Here is a 20,336-nt window from a genome sequence, read left to right on the forward strand (position 1 = left end):
CTACAGCTGAAGCTGCAAGAAGGGCAAATATGCTACCTAATTTGATTGAGTCTTTAATGGAAGTCACAGAAAGATGAAGTTGAACTCCGGTCTTTTATTCTAAAACCTTATTAAAATGTTATTTTTGTTCTGCATTTACTTGCAAGTTTCGATTGTAATTTTTTCACTCGACCGGAAGACAGAGTGACATTAACGTGATTATACATATTGTGAGTGATTGAATTTCATGTTTTCTACTGGAGTGTCAATAACTCTCATTCGTACATTCGTCGAACAGATGGTTCTTGATGTCCTCAAAGCAACTTCAGAAACTACAAGTGTGTCAAACACCATTGGATTTCGTTCCTGTCAATCTATTCTAGCATTTTATTGAAATGCGATGAATATATGTCATGGTGCAGAAACTCCTTGCTGTGATGCTATTTGCCATGTGAACAACCCAGCTGCATTACTTTGAACGCTATCTGTAGTCATCGTTAACCATGATAACAATGATTTACCACCTGAATTCATTAAAGCAATTAGTTTTCTTCTTCAGCAAGCGATGGAGTCATTACCGGCATCCACTGTGACAGTTTTGTTAGTATTACTTTATCAGCATCAACTGCGTTAGGTTGTCAGATTGCATCTTTGTCAGTGGTTTTTCTCACAAGTACCACAGTGTGTTTAGCTCCAAATATAAATATTCTAACATTTCTACAAAATCCAAAGATATGTGATAATGGAATCACACATGAAAAAGTTTCTTCTCCATTTAACATTGATCTACGTGCGGCAAATCCTAAAATGAAATTTTCGTTCATCGATGCAACTTCAGTTACAGCTGCATTTCATGTTACATTATTACTCTCAGGCTGATCAGTAGTATCCTTTGCAAACATCATTGACGGACCAGCTGACCTCGAGTAATCATTGCTTTATCTTGCCAGACCCAATATTGTCGCAGCAATATCAACATTTTCGAGACATGATTCAATATTTTTTTTGTCAATCGTGTATATAGCACTGTTAAATAATGACATGACACCATTATTAACAAAACTAACTCGATCACCAATTCTGTATGCTGTATCATCTGCTTTCAAAAGTCTACCTTCCACTTCAATAAACACATCAGCAGGTAAAAATATCTACTTGTATCTTGAACTTGTAATTCGATTCGACCACGCTGATTTGGTATATGTGCATCATAAGAAAAAAACAGATAATCTCATATAGATTCATCTTTAAGAACCTGTGCGTCTATATCAAATGCTGGATCGGATATATGCTTTAACATTTTTATTATAATTGTTATCATCTAACACGACGACCACTTCCTGCACTTAAACTTGCCATTATATTTTTTCTTTCTCTGAGTGGGGTATATTAGCCAGCTCTGTTAGTTTTTGATTTGCAGCTTGATTTATTATTTTACTGACAATTACAGGCATAACTTCAGTGCTGGGTAATTTTACTGGCTGTGGTTTTTGTTGAAATAATCGTGCTAGTCTGTCCTTGATTGCTGAGAATGCTTTACCAGCAACATTACCAACTGTGCTAGGAATTATTTCATTAACAAAATCAATAGATTTCATTCCTAGTTGTTTTGCAATTGGTATTGCTTTTGGGGTTATCCTTATGAATAAACCTTGAACAACATCACCGAGTGCATTTCCATAAATCGCTTTGTAAGTTGGTAATCGTGAGTTTACTACCCTAACTATTACAGGCCCATGTTGAGCAGTGTGTATAGTCATTTTTAAATTACATGCTGATTAATTAGTTGTTTTGTTTAGTCACTGTGATAATCATCAACAATTTCATTAATGAGAGAATGATAAATATTACTATCCATAACACCTCCTGTAAATAATCTTCGACAAATATCAGATATTTCATTAATAATTTCTGGAGAATTATTTCCTGCATGTTTTCCTCCAATCAGAATTTCTAATATATCTACGTTCGAAAGAACATTGTTAGGACAAGCAATAAAACCACTTCCTTGAGTAGAAAAACCACTTTGGGCTGTTCCTTCTTCCTCAATTATTGTTTCATCCACTTTTTCCTTCCATAATCTTAAGGGTGATCTTTCTACTTTTACTTTTTTAAGTTGCTGCTTCATTTCTTTTTTCCATTTGTCTTCTATCTTGTTTTTTTTCTTCTTCTTTAATATACTCATCTACTTTATTCTCAAAGACCTCAAAATTTAAATATCTTCCATAGATTGGATTCGCGGAATATTAGTAGCGACACGATATATATATATCTTCTCCAATCAGCAGCTTTTAGAGTATTAACATACTCAGGTTTTACATACTTATCTCTTTCATAATATCCAAACATGGTAATATCAAGTATTTGTGTTGGGTCTTTGATAGCGGCAATACCTTCAGGCATAAATTTATCCATGATTTTAGTTTTGATTCTTGGTAAAGGTTCAGGATGAACTTCAGGTTGTGGTTGAAGAGGTTGCTGGGGTGGTGGTTGAGATACTTGAAAACGGCCAACAATATCTACAGGTAATGTTTCAAGAGTGTTTTTAGTTACCTCAGCTGCTGTAACAATTTTCTTTGTTGGTTCGACAATTGGTTTAAGCAATTGTTCTGAACCTTCTACAAATTCAACTTGAGATTCTTGACGTTCTTGTAGTTTTCATCTAACAGAATCATGAACAGGAAGAAATTTCTTAATTGCTTCTAATCATTCTCTAGTTAACCTAGCTGTATAAAACTCCATTGATGGGGTCATTATTGATATAATAATGATTTAATTAAAGCAGCAGAGAGGGTGCGACTTCAATGAAATTTCCGGTGGGTAAACAGAAATGCACAAACAAATTTAGAAAAACACAAACGAAAAAGACAAAATAATAAATAAACTAACCCAATTAGAGAAACTCTCAGTAAGTTAGGAGCTTTGGTTTAGCATTAGTGACCTTATATTTTTGTTTTCTTCATATGAGGTCTTAATTTTCAAAATGACGTTTCAGCAAAAGGTCTGTTCACCCTCTCTGTTGCTCTTTTCAAGGTTCAATAGCAGTCAACAGTTCCAGCTCAATTTTTCCTTTAGATAGCAAATCATCCCAGGCCATCCCCGGCGATGAAGTGTAATGTTTAAGATCACGGCAATAAATATACATAGCTGTAATATGAAACATGTCGAAAACATCCATGAGTAGAAGCACATATGTGCTCGAATACAATATGTAATAGTCACCCATAGTTTTACAATGAAATTTCAACCATACTTTATGGGCAAGTTCGGTGTCATCGGCGGAAATGTTTTCACATGTTAATGACAAATAGAACTTTTCAACAGGTGAAAGATGAATTTCATGATACTTTTCCTATCCGATCAAGTAATAATTAGGAATTAGCAGGCTGAGCTTGTAACTTTTGATGCAAGATTGCTAATTGGTTTGTCAATGCTGGAATTAAGAAACCACAGTGAGTCAATGAACTGCAGTTGTCCTTGTCGAAACATCATGCATTTTTCCATGTTGCTGGGAATAATGTTTATCAACGCTTTAAATGCAGTTGCGACTCCTTGCATGACCAAGTGACCATGATGCAGGTTATGAAGCACCACAGTGATTTTTGTTTTACTTGGGTAAATTCACAGCTGTAGATTGCATGCACTGTGTGTGACTCATCTGAACGGCCAATGATATGGCAATGATCACGAACTATAGCATCAGTCCTAAAGGACCACAGATTCAGAAAAAGTAGCCATGGAAAGCTCGTGTGTGTTATCATGGGTTATTATCATGTCTGCGGGCTATGAGAATTGGTCAGATCCATTTCAGTGCAACCTCGAATGATTTAAGAAACACCCCATCCGAGTCCTTGCAACGATACAATATTGGTGTCTCAGTCTCTCCGTAGCACCTGACCACAACGTTGCAAAACCCACATGGGACATCTTCAGCTACTTATGCCAGTTAGACTGAACGTCATTGGAACATTGGGTTCTCAAGGGAATGCTGAATCATTCAATGTCTGTGTAGATGGCATATGGAACGTTCATTTATTGTTGCACTATGATAAATTTCAAAACGTTCTTGCCAAGTTCTGGCTTGACTATATGCAGTGGTTTTTGTCTGATTCAACTGCAGTAAAAGTCTTGGTCATTGAGCAACTGCTGGGTGCTATATATATGCATTCCTCATACTTACTGTGCCTGTATACCATTTGGGGAAAATCTTTAATCCGCTCATATAATACTGAGACTCCTGATCATGAAACACTAACAAATCAATAGTAAGCCACTGCATGAATCTTTGTTTTGTGTGTATAAGGATAGTCGAATTGGTTGCAGGCCTTTATTCAAACAAGCACATTAACAGCAATGACAGGATTGAGTTGCTCAAACTTACTGTTATGATTAACTTAATATACAGGATATTCGATGTTTCTCAAAACCTCCAAATGTACGTTTTCTCAATTGTATCTTTCATGGCCTCAATGTCCTACCGATTTAGGATTACGCGCAAACCACTGGGAATCCAATGGATTGTGATTTAGTCACTGTTAAGCAGCATAACCAAGGAGTTTTACACACGATTTAATGTTGGTAGAGTTCCTGGAGGCATGTTGGAAAGAAATTTTATAGCATTTTTACCTGACTAGTATTTGATCAGGATATTTGCATGATAATTTTTAAATCACCATGACTTTTCTGCAACTATTACTCTGGAACATGTAATTGTAGTGTTTTTGCAGTTGCTTGACAGTCAACAGTCGCTCTCTGGAGGAAAACCACAATACACTGAAGTCCAGCTATTCAGCAATTACTTAAAATTGGATTTAAAATGATATTTGGAGCAAGTGACGGACTTAAACAGGAAACAAAATTCTTGTTGTTATTGTTTTTATTTTTGTGATTTCTGTGAATTTATTTAAAGACAGTCTGGATTGCATTATTGTGTTATATCAAGACATTACTTCTGATTTCTGTGAATTCATTTCAAGTCATTCTGGATTGCACCAGTGTGTTATATCAAGACATTATTTCTGATTTCTGTGAATTCAAGACATTCTGGATTGCATCATTGTGTTATATCAAGACATTACTTCTAATTTCTGTGAATTCATTTCAAGTCATTCTGGATTGAATCATTGTGTTTTAATCAAGACATTACTTCTAATTTCAATGCATCCATTTCTAGTCATTCTGGATTTTTGCACCATTGTGTTACATCAAGACAATACTTATGATTTCTATGAATTTGTTTAAAGACATTCTGGATTGCATCATTGTATTATATCAAGACATTACTTCTGATTTCTGTGAATTCAAGACAGTCTGGATTGCATCATTGTGTTATATCAAGACATTACTTCTGATTTCTGTGAATTCAAGACAGTCTGGATTGCATCATTGTGTTATATCAAGACATTACTTCTGATTTCTGTGAATTCAAGACAGTCTGGATTGCATCATTGTGTTATATCAAGACATTACTTCTGATTTCTGTGAATTCAAGACATTCTGGATTGCATCATTGTGTTATATCAAGACATTACTTCTGATTTCTGTGAATTCATTTCAAGTCATTCTGAGTGAATCATTGTGTTTGATCAAGACATTACTTATAATTTCTGTGAATTCATTTCAAGTCATTCTGGATTGCATCATTGTGTTATATCAAGACATTCGAGCCTATTGAAAGTCATTCAGAACATTATAAATTTTTGGACTTGTGATAGGACATTTAGGATTATTTAGAATTCAAACTATTTAAAATGTCTCTTGAATTTTCATTTCTGTATTGTAGGAAAAAAAATCATTTGTTGATTTATTCGATTTTGCTTATATTGTTGGTTTATTATATATTTTTAAGACCTAGAGTCTTAACAAGTAGTCATGGCGATTGCAAAAGAAATGAATGTAGTCTGTACAGTGTGAATGTCATGCAACTCATACAGGCATTAGTCATGTGATTTTATTTAGCTGTTAAGCACATTTTCAAACCTGGGCTCGAGTTAAAAGACTTTTTAACTTAAAACTGACCCCAATATTAGAACTCTTTCTTGTGGAAACAAGTTGTTTTCATTCATTCATTCATTCATTCGTTTGTTCGTATGCTACTCTTTCAATTACACACTTAGCTGCATCGACATCTGACCAGTCTTCTGGACTCACCATACAAACAAGCCACCACCCTATGAAAACACCATAATATTAAAAATACAGTTACTTTAATAGTAAATTTCCATATGCTCAAAATCAAATATATATTTCTCTTTATAGACCCATCCTTGAAATTTCAATAACTTTCGATATCTAAATGTTCATGATCAAATGTATATCTCTAAGTATACATCCTTGATGCAAGCTTCTGTGCAGAGGAAACCATATAAACTGCAGCATTTTTTTATCTACATGTGTGAACATGTGTTTTGAATTATACATCTAAAGAATCAGGTGCTAATTTCAGACATGAATGATCCAATGTAGTGTCTGCCAGAGACTTAAATTTTGTCAATAGAACATTGTCTCTATAATTCAGTTACAAATAGGATAAACTCTCAAAAGATTCTATTAACCAAAATCATACTTTTCATTATCAACCAATCACGGCCAGCCAAACCCAAGTATACTATATCTTCATGCATATCTAGACTGGCACCCATTTTTCCAAAAGTTAGTGATGTGAGTCCTAATGAATCTGCAGTACTAATTCAGCTCCCATAGTTAAGCTATGAAACAACTTTAGATTTCTAAATACTCATTATCAAACCTTTAATTCTGCATATAGACCCATCCTTGATGCAAGCTTCCATATGGAGAAAACAATATATCCCATGGCAGATTTTCATTTACATGACTGTGCTAAAAGTTTAGTAAAAGACCTGACCTTGTTTACACTTTAGAATGTTCTGGAAATGAACTTTCGACCCTCATCCTGGTCTCATATTGTGTCTTTGATTTTTATATAAAGGTTGTTTACATCAGAATTATTTATTTATATCTTAATATATGCAATGGAATCAGTCCTTTAGCTGTGTTCAGTTAAAATTTAGGAGGATTCATTTATTTCAATTATTCATTGGAATTACAAAGTGCTGATTGATCCTTTTTGGACTATATCATACTTTTGGGATAATTGTAAATTCATTCAAGGAATTCTGGATACATCAAGATTGTTAGCACATCATGCTATTCATGACTATTGGTACATCAGCACATTCATGTTTGAAATTCATTCAGAATACCACTGGAAATCATTTTGGAGCACTGTATACTTTTGGATTTGTGGTGGAACTTTTAAGACTATTTGGGATTTAATTCAAAAGTCCTTTTTAAATTTTCACTTTGTATAATAGGGAAATAAACATTTTGTCTGATTTTACTAAACATGTTGTTCACTCTTTTCTGTTACTTAGTTTAAGACCATTGTCATTAATGAAATTAGCTGTAAATGAGTAGAATGAAAAACATGCAGTTCAGATCACGTCTGTCAGAATCAATAACATGCATATAAAATAAATAACAGATTATAAAATATTCCCATCTTTGATTTCTTTTCATTGCTGCTGGAATCAACATCAAACACTTCTTTCAAATGGCAATCGCTCACCTGTTAAAAAGAGAAAGTAATTAGTAATTTCCTGCTAACATTCAATGTATGTTGTCTCAGGTAAGGTTTAAGTTCCTGGATTTTACACCTTTCCACAGCATCATCGTTTAAACTGTTCATTGTAACACTATATAATCAAAGTCAATAAAAGTATCCCCTGGAAGTTGATTAATTGATGACAGCACCCCCTATCTAAAGGAAATTATTAACTTATTGAAAAGACCTATATTATAGATATGTGGCTTCCATGACAGAAAATAGATGATCTCATTGCCAATTGCCAATATATAGGCTTCTTTTGATATGTGATGTTTGATGTGATTTGGATTTTTAACATAGCTTTAACAATTTTTCAGTCATGTCGCTACGATTGTTGCAGTGTTGCAGTTTATAGTGATGTCTAGCACTGGGGCATCATGCCACAGACATGTAGCATGATGTCCCACCCAGTCACATTATCCTGGCACCAGGCCGACCATTCCTAACACTAACCTCTTAATGCTGAGCGCCAAGTGAGACAGCTGTTAGTACCAATTTTGTAAGTCTTTGGTATGAATCGGCCGGGGATCGAACCCACGACCTCCCACATCTGAGGAAGATGCTCTAACCACAAGGCCACCAGAGCGGTTGGCTTCTTTTCAAAGTATTTTTCAATTTTATGTATTTCAAACTCAAAGAAACTTCCTTCTAGCATGTGAAAATTTTGTACTTTTCACAGTGTTTATGAAATTTTCAATTTCTTTTAAGATGAAACCTTTCTGAGAAGTTGTCCATATATATATACTGAACAAACTTTGTGACTGACACTTTTCTGTCAGATCAGAGACAAATAACATATTTGGACAGAGCTTGGATTATTCACAATTCATGGTAAATAGGTTTCCAATGTTTCTTGTTTTGACCAGAACAATAAATCAATTTTCCACATTCTGATGTCAATCTTATTATTTGTGAAGGACAGAAAATACATGGGGATCATACCTGTGTGTCTTTTGTACACATCCCTGAAGTACTTTGTTGGGATGACGCCATTTACATTTCCAGGGCTCAGTATTACTTCGTTTTTTGATTGGAAAAACTTTATTCCATCTGAAATAAAACATAACTGAGAGTCCACATCTTTTATTCATAAGGTTGTATTCAGCAAAATTCAGTTTCCTCTGTTTTACAATTTTTTTTATCAAAACATAAACTTTGAAATATATAGCAAGTACCATTATATTCTCTTATAAGTCTAACCCAAACTATACAGACATGATCTGCCACATAATATACCAGAAATCTGGTTCTGTGCAGTTTGTTTGGGATAATAAGTAGAAAAAACAACATTGATCCTGATCTGCCCACATATTAAATGACGGCAGATCAGGGTCTTTATTGTTTGCAGTTGGACTTGACTTATAAGCGAGTTTATACAATACTTGTTACTTAGCGCACTCAAGGGATGTACATAAAATACACTTACTTCTGAACACTGGCATGCATACTTTGTTCCTCAAATATAACAATTACAGATTTCTAATTAGCAATATTAGGTTTTTCAGTGGTAAAAGTAGGTTATTCATTGAAGAGAATGTGGTTTCCTGTAAGTTTGCATATTACTTGTAAAACAGCTAAATATGCAGCAAATACTTGCATTTACTTCACTCCAATTAATGATACTTTTTCTTTGTACTTGTCCATTTACTTTTTCCTCTTAGAACTACCATTTTGTGATTCTAATAAGAAAGAGAAAGTTTTTTACTTTAAAAAAGTCCAAGTTATTCAATCAGATAAATTAGAAATTTCAAAGATGAATTTCTGAAAGACAAATTGTTTTGATTAAAAAAATAAAACTGAAATACTTTTGTCTCCCTCTTTTAAAGTATATTACAGAAAATATCACAATTTATAAAAAAAAAATAATCCCAGTGTACAGTGTCAGTCACATTTCATGTTGAGTGAACCAATGAGAGAGAAAAATGTTCATAAATACATGCATAGTTTCATTTTAAATAAAAGGGTTGTACAAACCATTAAGTGCTTTTTGTAGGTCAATGCTGATGACAACATCACATCCTTTTGGAAATCCTAAAAGAAAATCAATTTATACTGGTATCATATGTTTTCCCTAGCTGAAATATCCAAGAGATAAAATTAAACAATTTACAAATCACAACATGCATGTAAAGAAGTAAGGTAGTACTTATACAGACAATTTTCATTGAATTTTGTACCCCACTGAGCATGATGAGGTCCCCACAAGTATACAATGACGAAACCTGGATCTGACTTTTGTGATAGAGCAAAAGAGTTACTAGGCATGTAACTAAGTTTCATGACTGTCTAAAAAGCAGGTAGAGTAAAAGTGAAGATTAAGGGAAGAAATGGGCCAGTCACTTTGTCATGAAGAAAAAACAATGTAATACGTGACCTGTTGTCAAACAGACAAGCACAAACATACCAAGGTTTATCCCTGAACCTTAAACAGCTTTTAGGATAAAAAGCAAAACAACACCTTTGACATTAAGCCTTAAGATAGGAACACAATTATGTAACTCATCTCATGTTCTAGTGACAATATGCAAGCATATCAAATTTAATTCCTTTCTCTTAGTTCAGAAGTTACAGAGTGGAAGGAAAACTGTTACTGATACCTAAAATATTGGTCTGTGACACTGAACACAGGACCCCAATTTTGAAGATGACAGCAGGTTTCATCCCTTGATCACAGATGCTATAGAATGCGAACAAAAGGATATAGAAAAACTTAAATTCTTGATCAATGAGCTTTATCTTTAAAATAATGCCACCAATTTTGTATGATGAGGTATAAATCTCCCATATTTCATCTATCATTAGAGAGAGAAAAGGAAAATGTGATGGAGAACTTAAAATATTGGCCCATGACCATATCCTGAAGATATGACACCAAATATGGTACACAGTACACTTTCGAATGATGGTAAACAAGTATACTGAGTCCCATCCCTGAAGCCTGAAATAAAGCAGAAAGGAAATTTAAATACTATTGTATGACCTAAACCACTAACTTATTATGAGACACATTCTAAAGATGATAAATAAGTTTACGAGATTTCAACCCTTAATCTCTAACATCTCTGACATTTTAGACCAGAATGGAAAGTGTGATGGACAACTAAAAATATTTACTTGTGACCTTGAACTTTAACATATGATTCCCTGATTGGTACACAACACACCATCTAATGATGACAAATAGGAATAGCACGTTTTATTTTGTAATCACCAACATCAGAGTGGAAAATGTGACAGAAAACTAAAAGTATTTAGCCATCATCTTGGAAATACCCTCTCCCATGTGGTATGAGATCTGTCTTCTAATGTATATGTATACCAAACTTAAACAGCTTTCAAGTGATAGAGTAGATTCAAAAGTGTGAGGGAAAATTCATAATATTTTGTTCTGACCTTAACCTTGAATGACTGGACTCCTGATATAATGGCGCACAAAGCACTTCTCATGATGATATTTAAATATAACATAAATATCCCTTGATGTCAGATAACTTGAAACTAATAGAGCAGAAGGAAAGTGCAAGGGAAACTTTAAATATTGTGCACTGATCATGACCTTGAAGATGGGACTACAATAAGGTATGTGACACACCTGCTAATGATGATGTACTATCATACCAAGTTTCATCCTTTATTTTGAAGTTTTACACTGAAAACAAAGGCACAACAAAAGGTCAGGTGTAAATGCAGACACATTTGTGAATAGGCAGGGGACAGCAATCTGATACAAATGTGAAAGTAAATAAAACCAATGCAAACAAAGTATAGTGACTGTAAAAGCAATAAAGAAAATTATGGCAATAACTGTACAGACAATGTATGGGGGATGAATCGGCTCTTCTTGGATCTGAGTGTGTAGTTGAGAGGTCCATTTCTAATCACAACTTCTGTTTCTTTCCTTCCAAGGAAATGGCACAAGGCAAAGCTTTCTCTTTTCTAAAACAGCTATTTATAAAATTGTTGCTATTTTCATTACTTTTGAGATGTAATATGGTAATTTCTTCAATTAATTTGATAAATACAATATTTCTGTCCTTGATGTTGAAGTAATAGAACTCCAAAAAATCCAGAGAACGTGGAAAGCTGCATGGATAGGATAACTGGATACATTTGATGACTTTATTGCCGAGTTAAGTGAGAAATGTTTTTTTCACTGCAATGGTCTGCCATCAATGGCGGTGATCATCAATGTGAAATCTAATTTTCCTTAAAAGTGTTTACATACCACTTGTCACATCTGTCTCTGCTTCACAAAAGTGAATGTGGTCCCTATTCATCCTGGACAGGCCCTGCAGTAAACAAATACTCTTTAGCAACATGTGCCAGGGATTCTCATTGATTCAGTTAACAATTTCTTCAATAATGAGTGGACCATTTTATAAATGTTTTAACATCATTTAAATAATTTTGCAGTTGTAAATCAAGAGAATTTGTATGAACTACAAAACATCAATCATCTAGGTGCCCATTAGCTAGATTTATTACCCACGAGAGTTCATTATGTTTCACACTTGCCAGATAACAGTGATTGTTTATAATTCTGCTTTTATCCTGATGATTCAATAATAATAATAATAATAATAATAATAATGCTCTATTGTAGAGAATGACTCCATTAGCCAAATAATTATTCACCAAGTTGTCATCTTATATAAAATTAAACAAAGATATCCATGTACAACATATTATAACTGAATATAAAATAATCCCCCACTACCAAGATCTGTGGGAGAGACAACATCATCATCGGTATATGGAATATTAGAACATTGACGGCTATGGGAAAGTTGAAAGAACTTACACATGAGTTGGAAAGATATGACTGAAACATTATTGGTTTCTGCAAAGTGCATTTGAACAACTTTTGCGAAATAACAACAGATGAAGGACATGAGCTCTACTTCAGCAACAGATGAAGGACATAAGCTCTACTTCAGCAGAAAAGGGAACAGACACAATCATGGCATTGGATTTCTTGCCCACAAGGGCACTGTGAACAGCATTATGGGATGCTGCCCAATCTGAAATAGGTTTATTATCATCCACCTAAGGTGGGGCTCCTTTCAACATCACAATCATACAGGCCTATGTACCCACATCTTACTGCGATGACCATAACTGAAGAATTTCTATCAACTGTGAGATGTCATTGACAACTCACCCAAGAAGGATATTTTGTTTGTACAAGGAGAATGGCTGGAATGCAAAAATGGGAGTTGACTCACAAACTAGAAAAGCATTTGTGGACCCATCTGCAAGGCAGAAACAAATGAAGAGGACTCAGGTTCTTGGAGTTTACTACCTACGATCTTGTGCTATCCTACATGTTTGGCCCCCACAGAGCATCTAAAAGATGGACCTGGCACAGTCCAGATGGACAACATCACAACCAGTTTAGACTAAATCTTGGTGAAAAGATGATTCAACACAGGATTGAATATCACCAGAACATGAATTTTCCCAAGAGCAGATATCAGAAGGGATCATTGTTTATTAATCACAATATTTTGCTTCCATCTGAAAATGATCAAAGAGCCTAACCAACCAAGAATCAGATTTGACCTAGAAATATTCAAAGATCAAAAAGTTGCAGAAGCCTCCCAAGCAATGTTTGGTGGTAAATTTGCACCTCTGATAACCCTAGGCATCCAAGACACCAACTTTAACATGGTCTTTAACAACCATTTTCAACACAGCTGTGACTGGCACAGCCAACAAGATCTTTGGAAAACATCATCAATGAAATCTTGGGTCACAACAGATGTCCTTGAACTATGTGACAAAAGAAGAGACCTGAACAAGGGAAAAAGAGATCATAAGGAGCTAAAAAATACAGATATATAAACAACATGGGCAGAAAATGAGAAAGCAAAGAAGTGCTGGATAGAAAGACAATGCTATGAAATTGAAAAAAGTCTGAGCAGAAACAACAAGAAGAAGGCATATCAACTGGTGAAAGATCTCACAACCATGCAACAATGGAAAACTCCCACCATCCAAGACAAATCAGGAAAATGCCTCACAGAAGATCAAGAGAAGGACAGAATGCTGCTCAGAACTGTATAATCATAATACTCAAAGAAATCCAAACAGTAATAAACTACCCTCAGGCAGAAGGAATTAATGACAACCTCATTCTTTGTGAAGAAGTTGAGACTGCAGATAGGGGCCATCCATTTAGTACATATGCAAAAATCTGGCAAAGCTTGACCCCTCCATGTACACATGCATACTTTTTACACACACCCCACCTGCTTATGTACACTTGATACACCCCCAACCCCAATTCTATAGAATGGCCTATATTTAATCCATGCAGAAACCATAAAGGATTAATAATATTAACGTGTTTAATAAAACAGATAGTCCACCGATGTTGAATGTCTGGCTGCATCAAAGAAATAAGCTGCGTATCTTGAAACAGTTTGTCTAGTGTCCGCTAAAATTCAAACACCGAATGAACCCTGTCGAACAGGTTACATATTAGACAAATTATTATTGAGGTTTCACCCGCCCACCCAGTTTCCTATGTGTACGTACATTATCAGTAGTCCCCCCCCCATACGCAAGCGTATGCATTTGGGTTACCCCCCCTTCATGTTACGTACTAAATGGACAGCACCTTAGGTCACTAAGGTCAGGAAAATCAGCAGGTGTTGACAACATACTATCAGAGCTCATTCCAACAGGTGGAGAAATTAGATAGTCACAGTGCTAACAACAATTTGCAAGAAGATATGACAGACAGGAGAATGGCCCACCGCATGGACTATGATCAGTTTTTGGTCATCACGCACCTCAAGAAAGAAAACCTACAGTTATGCCAAAATCACAGAACCATCGGTCTGATCAGTCACCCAAGCAAAGTCATGCTGAAGATAATTCTCAACAGACTAAAGTCTCAAGCAGAGAAAATTATTGCTGAAGAGCAGGCAGGCTTCTGAGCAGGAACGAGCACCACAAAACAAATCTTCACTCTCAGACTCCTTAGCAAGAAATATCTTCAGCATCAGCAAAATCTATACCATGTTTTTATAGATTTCAAGAAGGCCTTGGACAGGGTATGGCATGCAGCATTATGGGAAGCTATGAGAAAGTAAAACATCAGCTCAAACCTGGTGCAGATTGTTGAGCACTTCTATGACAAAGCCACCAGTGTTGTCCTTATCAATGGCAGCAGAGGAGATTGGTTTCAAACAACATTTAGAGTCAGACAGGGATGTATACTGTCACCTATGCTCTTCAACATTTTCCTGGAAAGCATCATGCAGGATGCCTTACCAGACCATGAGGACACTGTCAACAAAACAATCACCAGCCTTCGCTTCACAGATGACAGCAGGAGGTGAAAAGGAACTGGCTGACTTGGTTGAGTGCCTCATCACAAGCTCATGTGTCCATACATAACTCTATATAATTTACATGAGATTGAAGAGTTTGTATTGTTCTCCAGTTCAGGCAAGAACAAAGCATGATTTAGTAATCATTTATGTTTAGAGAAGCTATAAGTATTTGTACAATTAAGTGTATACGATGGGAATCAACTTTATAATGGTATAGTAATTGTTTACACTCTCACAATGTGCTACAGCTGATGACCTTGCATAACATTAAATTACGTGAGGGTATTTAAAAAGTTATGGTGTGCTGTAATGTTCATTATTAGTAATCAGTACATAAATGTATCACCATGCACTTTCTCCATCTGATTATCCAATTATTCAATGCCATTTTGTGTCCACTTTTGAATCTGTTGTTCTTACACAGGAAAAATTGTGGCTTTCAGAATTATCTGCCTTCAGTGAATCGTTGATAATGGAATTCTGCCAAAATCACTTGGTGCTAAATCATGGCAGTGTGAATGATGTGACAAAGTTTGGATTCTGTGCTCCTTCATGACGACTGTCACCAAGATGGATGAATGCGTCTGTGTGTTCTTGAAGGAGATGGATACCTTGGTTATCAGTGAGGATGGGTGGTTTGATAATGTTCTGAAACTTTCTGCAACATTTTGGAGGCATACAAATGTTCCATGACACTAGCAGAGTCACACACCTATATCTGGATAACCGAGCCTTTTGTAATTAGAAAGAATGTGCATACAGTTCTCTTGACAGTTGAGTATTTAGAGTGATTTTTGGTTTTCTCTCATCCAAACTTCATTATTAATTCTTGAGTTGGGTTTAGAAAAGTAAATCCATGCTATATCACCTGTGACAGTTTCATTCAAACATTTCTAGTCACTTTTTTCATACTTGGCAAGTAGCTCTTTGGTGATTTCAACCCAAGTCTCTTTTTTGATCAGCCATCAACAAATGTGGGACCCATCTTCTTCAAACCTTTCTGAGCTTTAAAGGATTCTTCAGCATATTAAAAGAAAGTAGACAAATTAATGCCAGTGATAACAGATATATCTTCCACTGTGTACTAGGATCTGCATCAGCTGACACAGCAGCCACTTCCCACTCACCAATCACAGACAATGGTCTTCCAGAACTTGGGTCAACTTCCATGGATTAGCAACCATCTTTAAAATGATGATACTGCTTCAAAATTGTAGGACATGACAGAGAATTATGTCTGTAAATTATATGTGTGCTAGCCTTGATATCCTAAGTGTGCCTGGATTTTACAGTATGCTCTTGGCTCAGTGGCAAATTGTTCTTTTTATATTTTTTTGGGGGGGGGCCCTATTGTTATGTACATTTAACTTGCATTGTTTGTTAGTTAGTTGTTGTTTTTTTTTTAATTCATTACATGCTATTGTAATGTAACATTGTATGTTGGACTTGACCTTGTCCTAAATTGAGTTCATTTCTGCTTGACCTGAATTTACCTTTTTCTGTAAAGAACTAATACATAGCTAAATTATTCTCTATGTGAATGGGTTTAAAATCAGAATTGTTATTAATTGAAGAAAATATGTTTATTTGTGTCTAGGTCTAGGTTTTGGAATTTCCTTAGCATGTCGGACATATTCCAGGTTCTGGTTTCTAATAATAATTGATATTTTGATTTTGTAAATATCAGAATCATTCTTGAAGGTTATTTTCCATTAGGTAATAGTTATTTTTAGAAAATGCTAATTGTGACCTGAGGTCAAGTAGAGAACTATATAATCTTGTAATTGAGAGGATTTTTCTTTGGTGCTTTAAGACATAACACAATCAAGATGTATGATAAGTTGTGTTCAGTATTTCATTTCGGGCTGGAATTTGAATTCTTCGAATTACTGAATTCAAGTGATTAGTTTCTCTAGAAATGCAAAAGTGCTCTGATAGAATTCTTGGACAGAGACATTCACTGTTATTTATACTGAATTCAAACCTGGAAATATATTGCTGTGATTGAACAAAAGACTGTTGGCACATCAACACTCAAGGAGCTACCACAGATGCATCGTCATCCCCTTCAGTTTTTGATTTAATTTGGACTTCTACTGAATTTTACTCAGGACTTTAAATTATAAGGACTTGTGTCTATAATTCATGGATTTTGGGGATTTAATTCGCAATAGCATAAGTTCTTTTTTCTTATTTTCACTTTGTATTCTAGGGAAATAAATTATTTGTTAAATTTTACAAAGCCTGTTGCTTGTCACTCTTTTCTGTTACTTATTTTATTTTCTTTTATTTTTCTGTTTCTGTTATTTATTTTAAGAGCATAGACTCGTAACACTGTCATTTACCTTTGTTGTATCATCTGCACATATATGCAGGTGTTCAGCGTGCTGTACATGCAGCTGCAGATAATTTTAAAGAAGACTATGTTTCCTATTGATTAGTGTTTAATATCTGACAGGTTCAAGGAAACATAAACGCTGTTACAAAATATTCAGAACTTGTCAAATATCTCTTCCATGAAGAACACATTTTTGGCATAAAAGATACCTAAAGTTTGTTTTGAAATTAATGCATAAGATCTAAAAATTAATAACTTTGGTGTTCTGCAAAACTGACTTTGCATCACCAAGAATGCAATATGGAGCAAAAGAAAACAAATTTGGTAGCTGTACAGCAGTGATCATGCAATGACACTGTTTGCATATAATTGTGGAACTAGCAAACAGCTTGATTTCTTCAAAGCAATGCTCAAATATGCTGAGGTTATTTGTTTAAGTTTAGGTCTGAATACATACAGCCAGCTGTCGAGTAAAACTGCAGACAATGAAAACAAACCAAAAGATGAGTACCTAGAACAGCACAGGTGACCACGAGTTAAGATTCTTTACAATTATTCTTATAATCGATCTACACGGTTTGGTGACCATGAGTTAAGATTCTTTACAACTATTCTTATAATCAATCTACATGGATTGGTGACCATGAGTTAAGATTCTTTACAACTATCCTTATAATCAATCTACATGGATTGGTGACCATGAGTTAAGATTCTTTACAACTATTCTTATAATCAATCTACATGGATTGGTGACCATGAGTTAAGATTCTTTACAACTATCCTTATAATCGATCTACACAGTTTGGTGACCATGAGTTAAGATTCTTTACAACTATCCTTATAATCGATCTACACAGTTTGGTGACCATGAGTTAAGATTCTTTACAACTATCCTTATAATCGATCTACACAGTTTGGTGACCATGAGTTAAGATTCTTTACAACTATCCTTATAATCGATCTACACAGTTTGGTGACCATCAGTTAAGATTCTTTACAACTATTCTTATAATCGATCTACATGGTTTGGTGACCATGAGTTAAAATTCTTTACAACTATGCTTATAATTGATCTACACAGTTTGGTGACCATGAGTTAAGATTCTTTACAACTATTCTTATAATCGATCTACACAGTTTGGTGACCATCAGTTAAGATTCTTTACAACTATTCTTATAATCGATCTACATGGTTTGGTGACCATGAGTTAAAATTCTTTACAACTATGCTTATAATTGATCTACACAGATTGGTGACCATGAGTTAAGATTCTTTACAACTATTCTTATAATCGATCTACACGATTTGGTGACCACGAGTTAAAATTCTTTACAACTATGCTTATAATCGATCTACACAGTTTGGTGAAGGTATGTCAAACTGAACTCTATTTCAATGAAACCATTTTGCTATGGGAGGCCAGAGTGATCTTGACCTTTGACCATCTGACCCCAATAGAAGTAGAAATCTTTCCTCAGATATGTAGATAACCTGTAATGTATGGTATATATGAAGCAGAATTTGCATTATTGCACAAAAACTATTTGGCCATAGTCTGTTACAGTGACAATGACATTAATCGTCTACTTCTTCACCTTCAAGGTCAATCAAGGTTCTTTGTTTTCTATACGGTAACACACTTGCATAACTACATCCAGGTGTGCAAGTCAGAACTCATTTTTGCAAGGTAAAGAAATTATTAAGGGATGAACAGGCGAGATGACAGGACCGTGACATGATATACTGCACCTTAGTTCCGTTATATAAAAAAATGTATTTTTATTTATTCGCGTAATCATTTGAGCAGTGGTATTTACATTGTCAATGGGTGGCAGACAAATGAGTTTCCTAAGTTTTTTATTGCGATAAAACTTCTTATTAAAACTTGTTGTATATAATGAAAACAATAAACTGATTCACTCTCCTCGCTGCCTACAGAATGGATACATACTTCAACCTACATTTTATTGGTGCCAAAATTGTTCCTTTAATCAAATGGGCACCTGTATTGTAAATAGCCCTTAAAACTCAAATGCTATGCTAGCATTCCCTGTGTAATGTAGCTTAGAAAACATTCCATGGATTCAGCTTAACTGAAATTGAGGAATATCATGTCGATCTTACTGTATACATGTAATATGAACTGATATTGTACAATGACTGCATGACGGTCAGTATTTGATGTAGTATTGTTCAATATGATGAGGTGCCAATTTACTTATTTATTTGCTTATGACACGATACTTTATTGTATAATATCATACATGTATTGCTTGATATTGTAATTTTTACTTTTATGTATACAATAATTTCATTTGAAATCAGAAATTAAGTTACGATTTGTCTTATTTGAACATATGACTTTATAATATATTATATTTTAAATACAGTTATAAATTCCAACATTTTATGTCAAATCTGAAATTTGGTTTTAATCATAACTTAATTTTATGATATTATAAATTCATTTTCATTTTTTTTCTAAAATATTGACATAAGTATTTACAACATCAGATGAATTGATTCAATCTCAAGTATGTATCCACGGCTGGAATTCATTGGGCACAATTATATATACAATTCCTTGGATATAAAGGTGATATGCACCAGCATTTGAATATCTATATGGCACAAACGGAACCCATTTCTTGCTGCATCAATAATACAGTTGCTGTACTGCAGATAGTATAGATTGACACGTGGATGTATTGCAATATTCAAATCAGTTGGTTTCATTATGTATTTTAAAGGTACAAAAATTTGATATCTTAAAGTGCAACAATGTAGTTTTGTATTATGGATTAAATATTCATTTGATTACAAACTTCATGAATGAAGATGTATTAATGACCGATTACTGAGAGAGAGAGAGACAGAAAGAGAGAGAGAGAGATTGGGGAACTGGGCAAAGACCATTGTTATCTATTTGAAAATGAGAAAGGCCCAATTTAGAATTCTTGAGTATATATCCACGACATAAGGAACTTATCAGGCTCTGTGAGAGCTCTTTGAAGTCCCTAAAGACACCCGTAGGATATTAAGTATTAA

The 20,336-nt window shown here is 34.6% G+C and overlaps 1 protein-coding gene across 1 annotated transcript in view; it reads right to left on the minus strand.

Annotated features, from left to right (window-relative positions):
- Positions 1 to 4,837: 4,837 nt before the first annotated feature.
- LOC149778437 (tRNA 2'-phosphotransferase 1-like) overlaps positions 4,838 to 20,336 on the minus strand; it is a 36,341-nt gene continuing 20,842 nt past the window's right edge. The window contains exons 4-7 of the mRNA XM_089939269.1: positions 11,832 to 11,895; positions 9,581 to 9,637; positions 8,549 to 8,656; positions 4,838 to 7,567 (exon numbers count right to left, since the gene is read on the minus strand). Coding sequence (XP_089795395.1) covers positions 7,536 to 7,567; positions 8,549 to 8,656; positions 9,581 to 9,637; positions 11,832 to 11,895 — 261 coding nt within the window. The 3' untranslated portion in view covers positions 4,838 to 7,535. The remainder of the gene's footprint in view (positions 7,568 to 8,548; positions 8,657 to 9,580; positions 9,638 to 11,831; positions 11,896 to 20,336) is intronic.

Source organism: Sinohyriopsis cumingii, chromosome 17, assembly GCF_028554795.1.
Source record: "Sinohyriopsis cumingii isolate HCF-2022 chromosome 17, ASM2855479v2, whole genome shotgun sequence".
In the NCBI taxonomy this organism is placed as follows: domain Eukaryota; kingdom Metazoa; phylum Mollusca; class Bivalvia; order Unionida; family Unionidae; genus Sinohyriopsis; species Sinohyriopsis cumingii.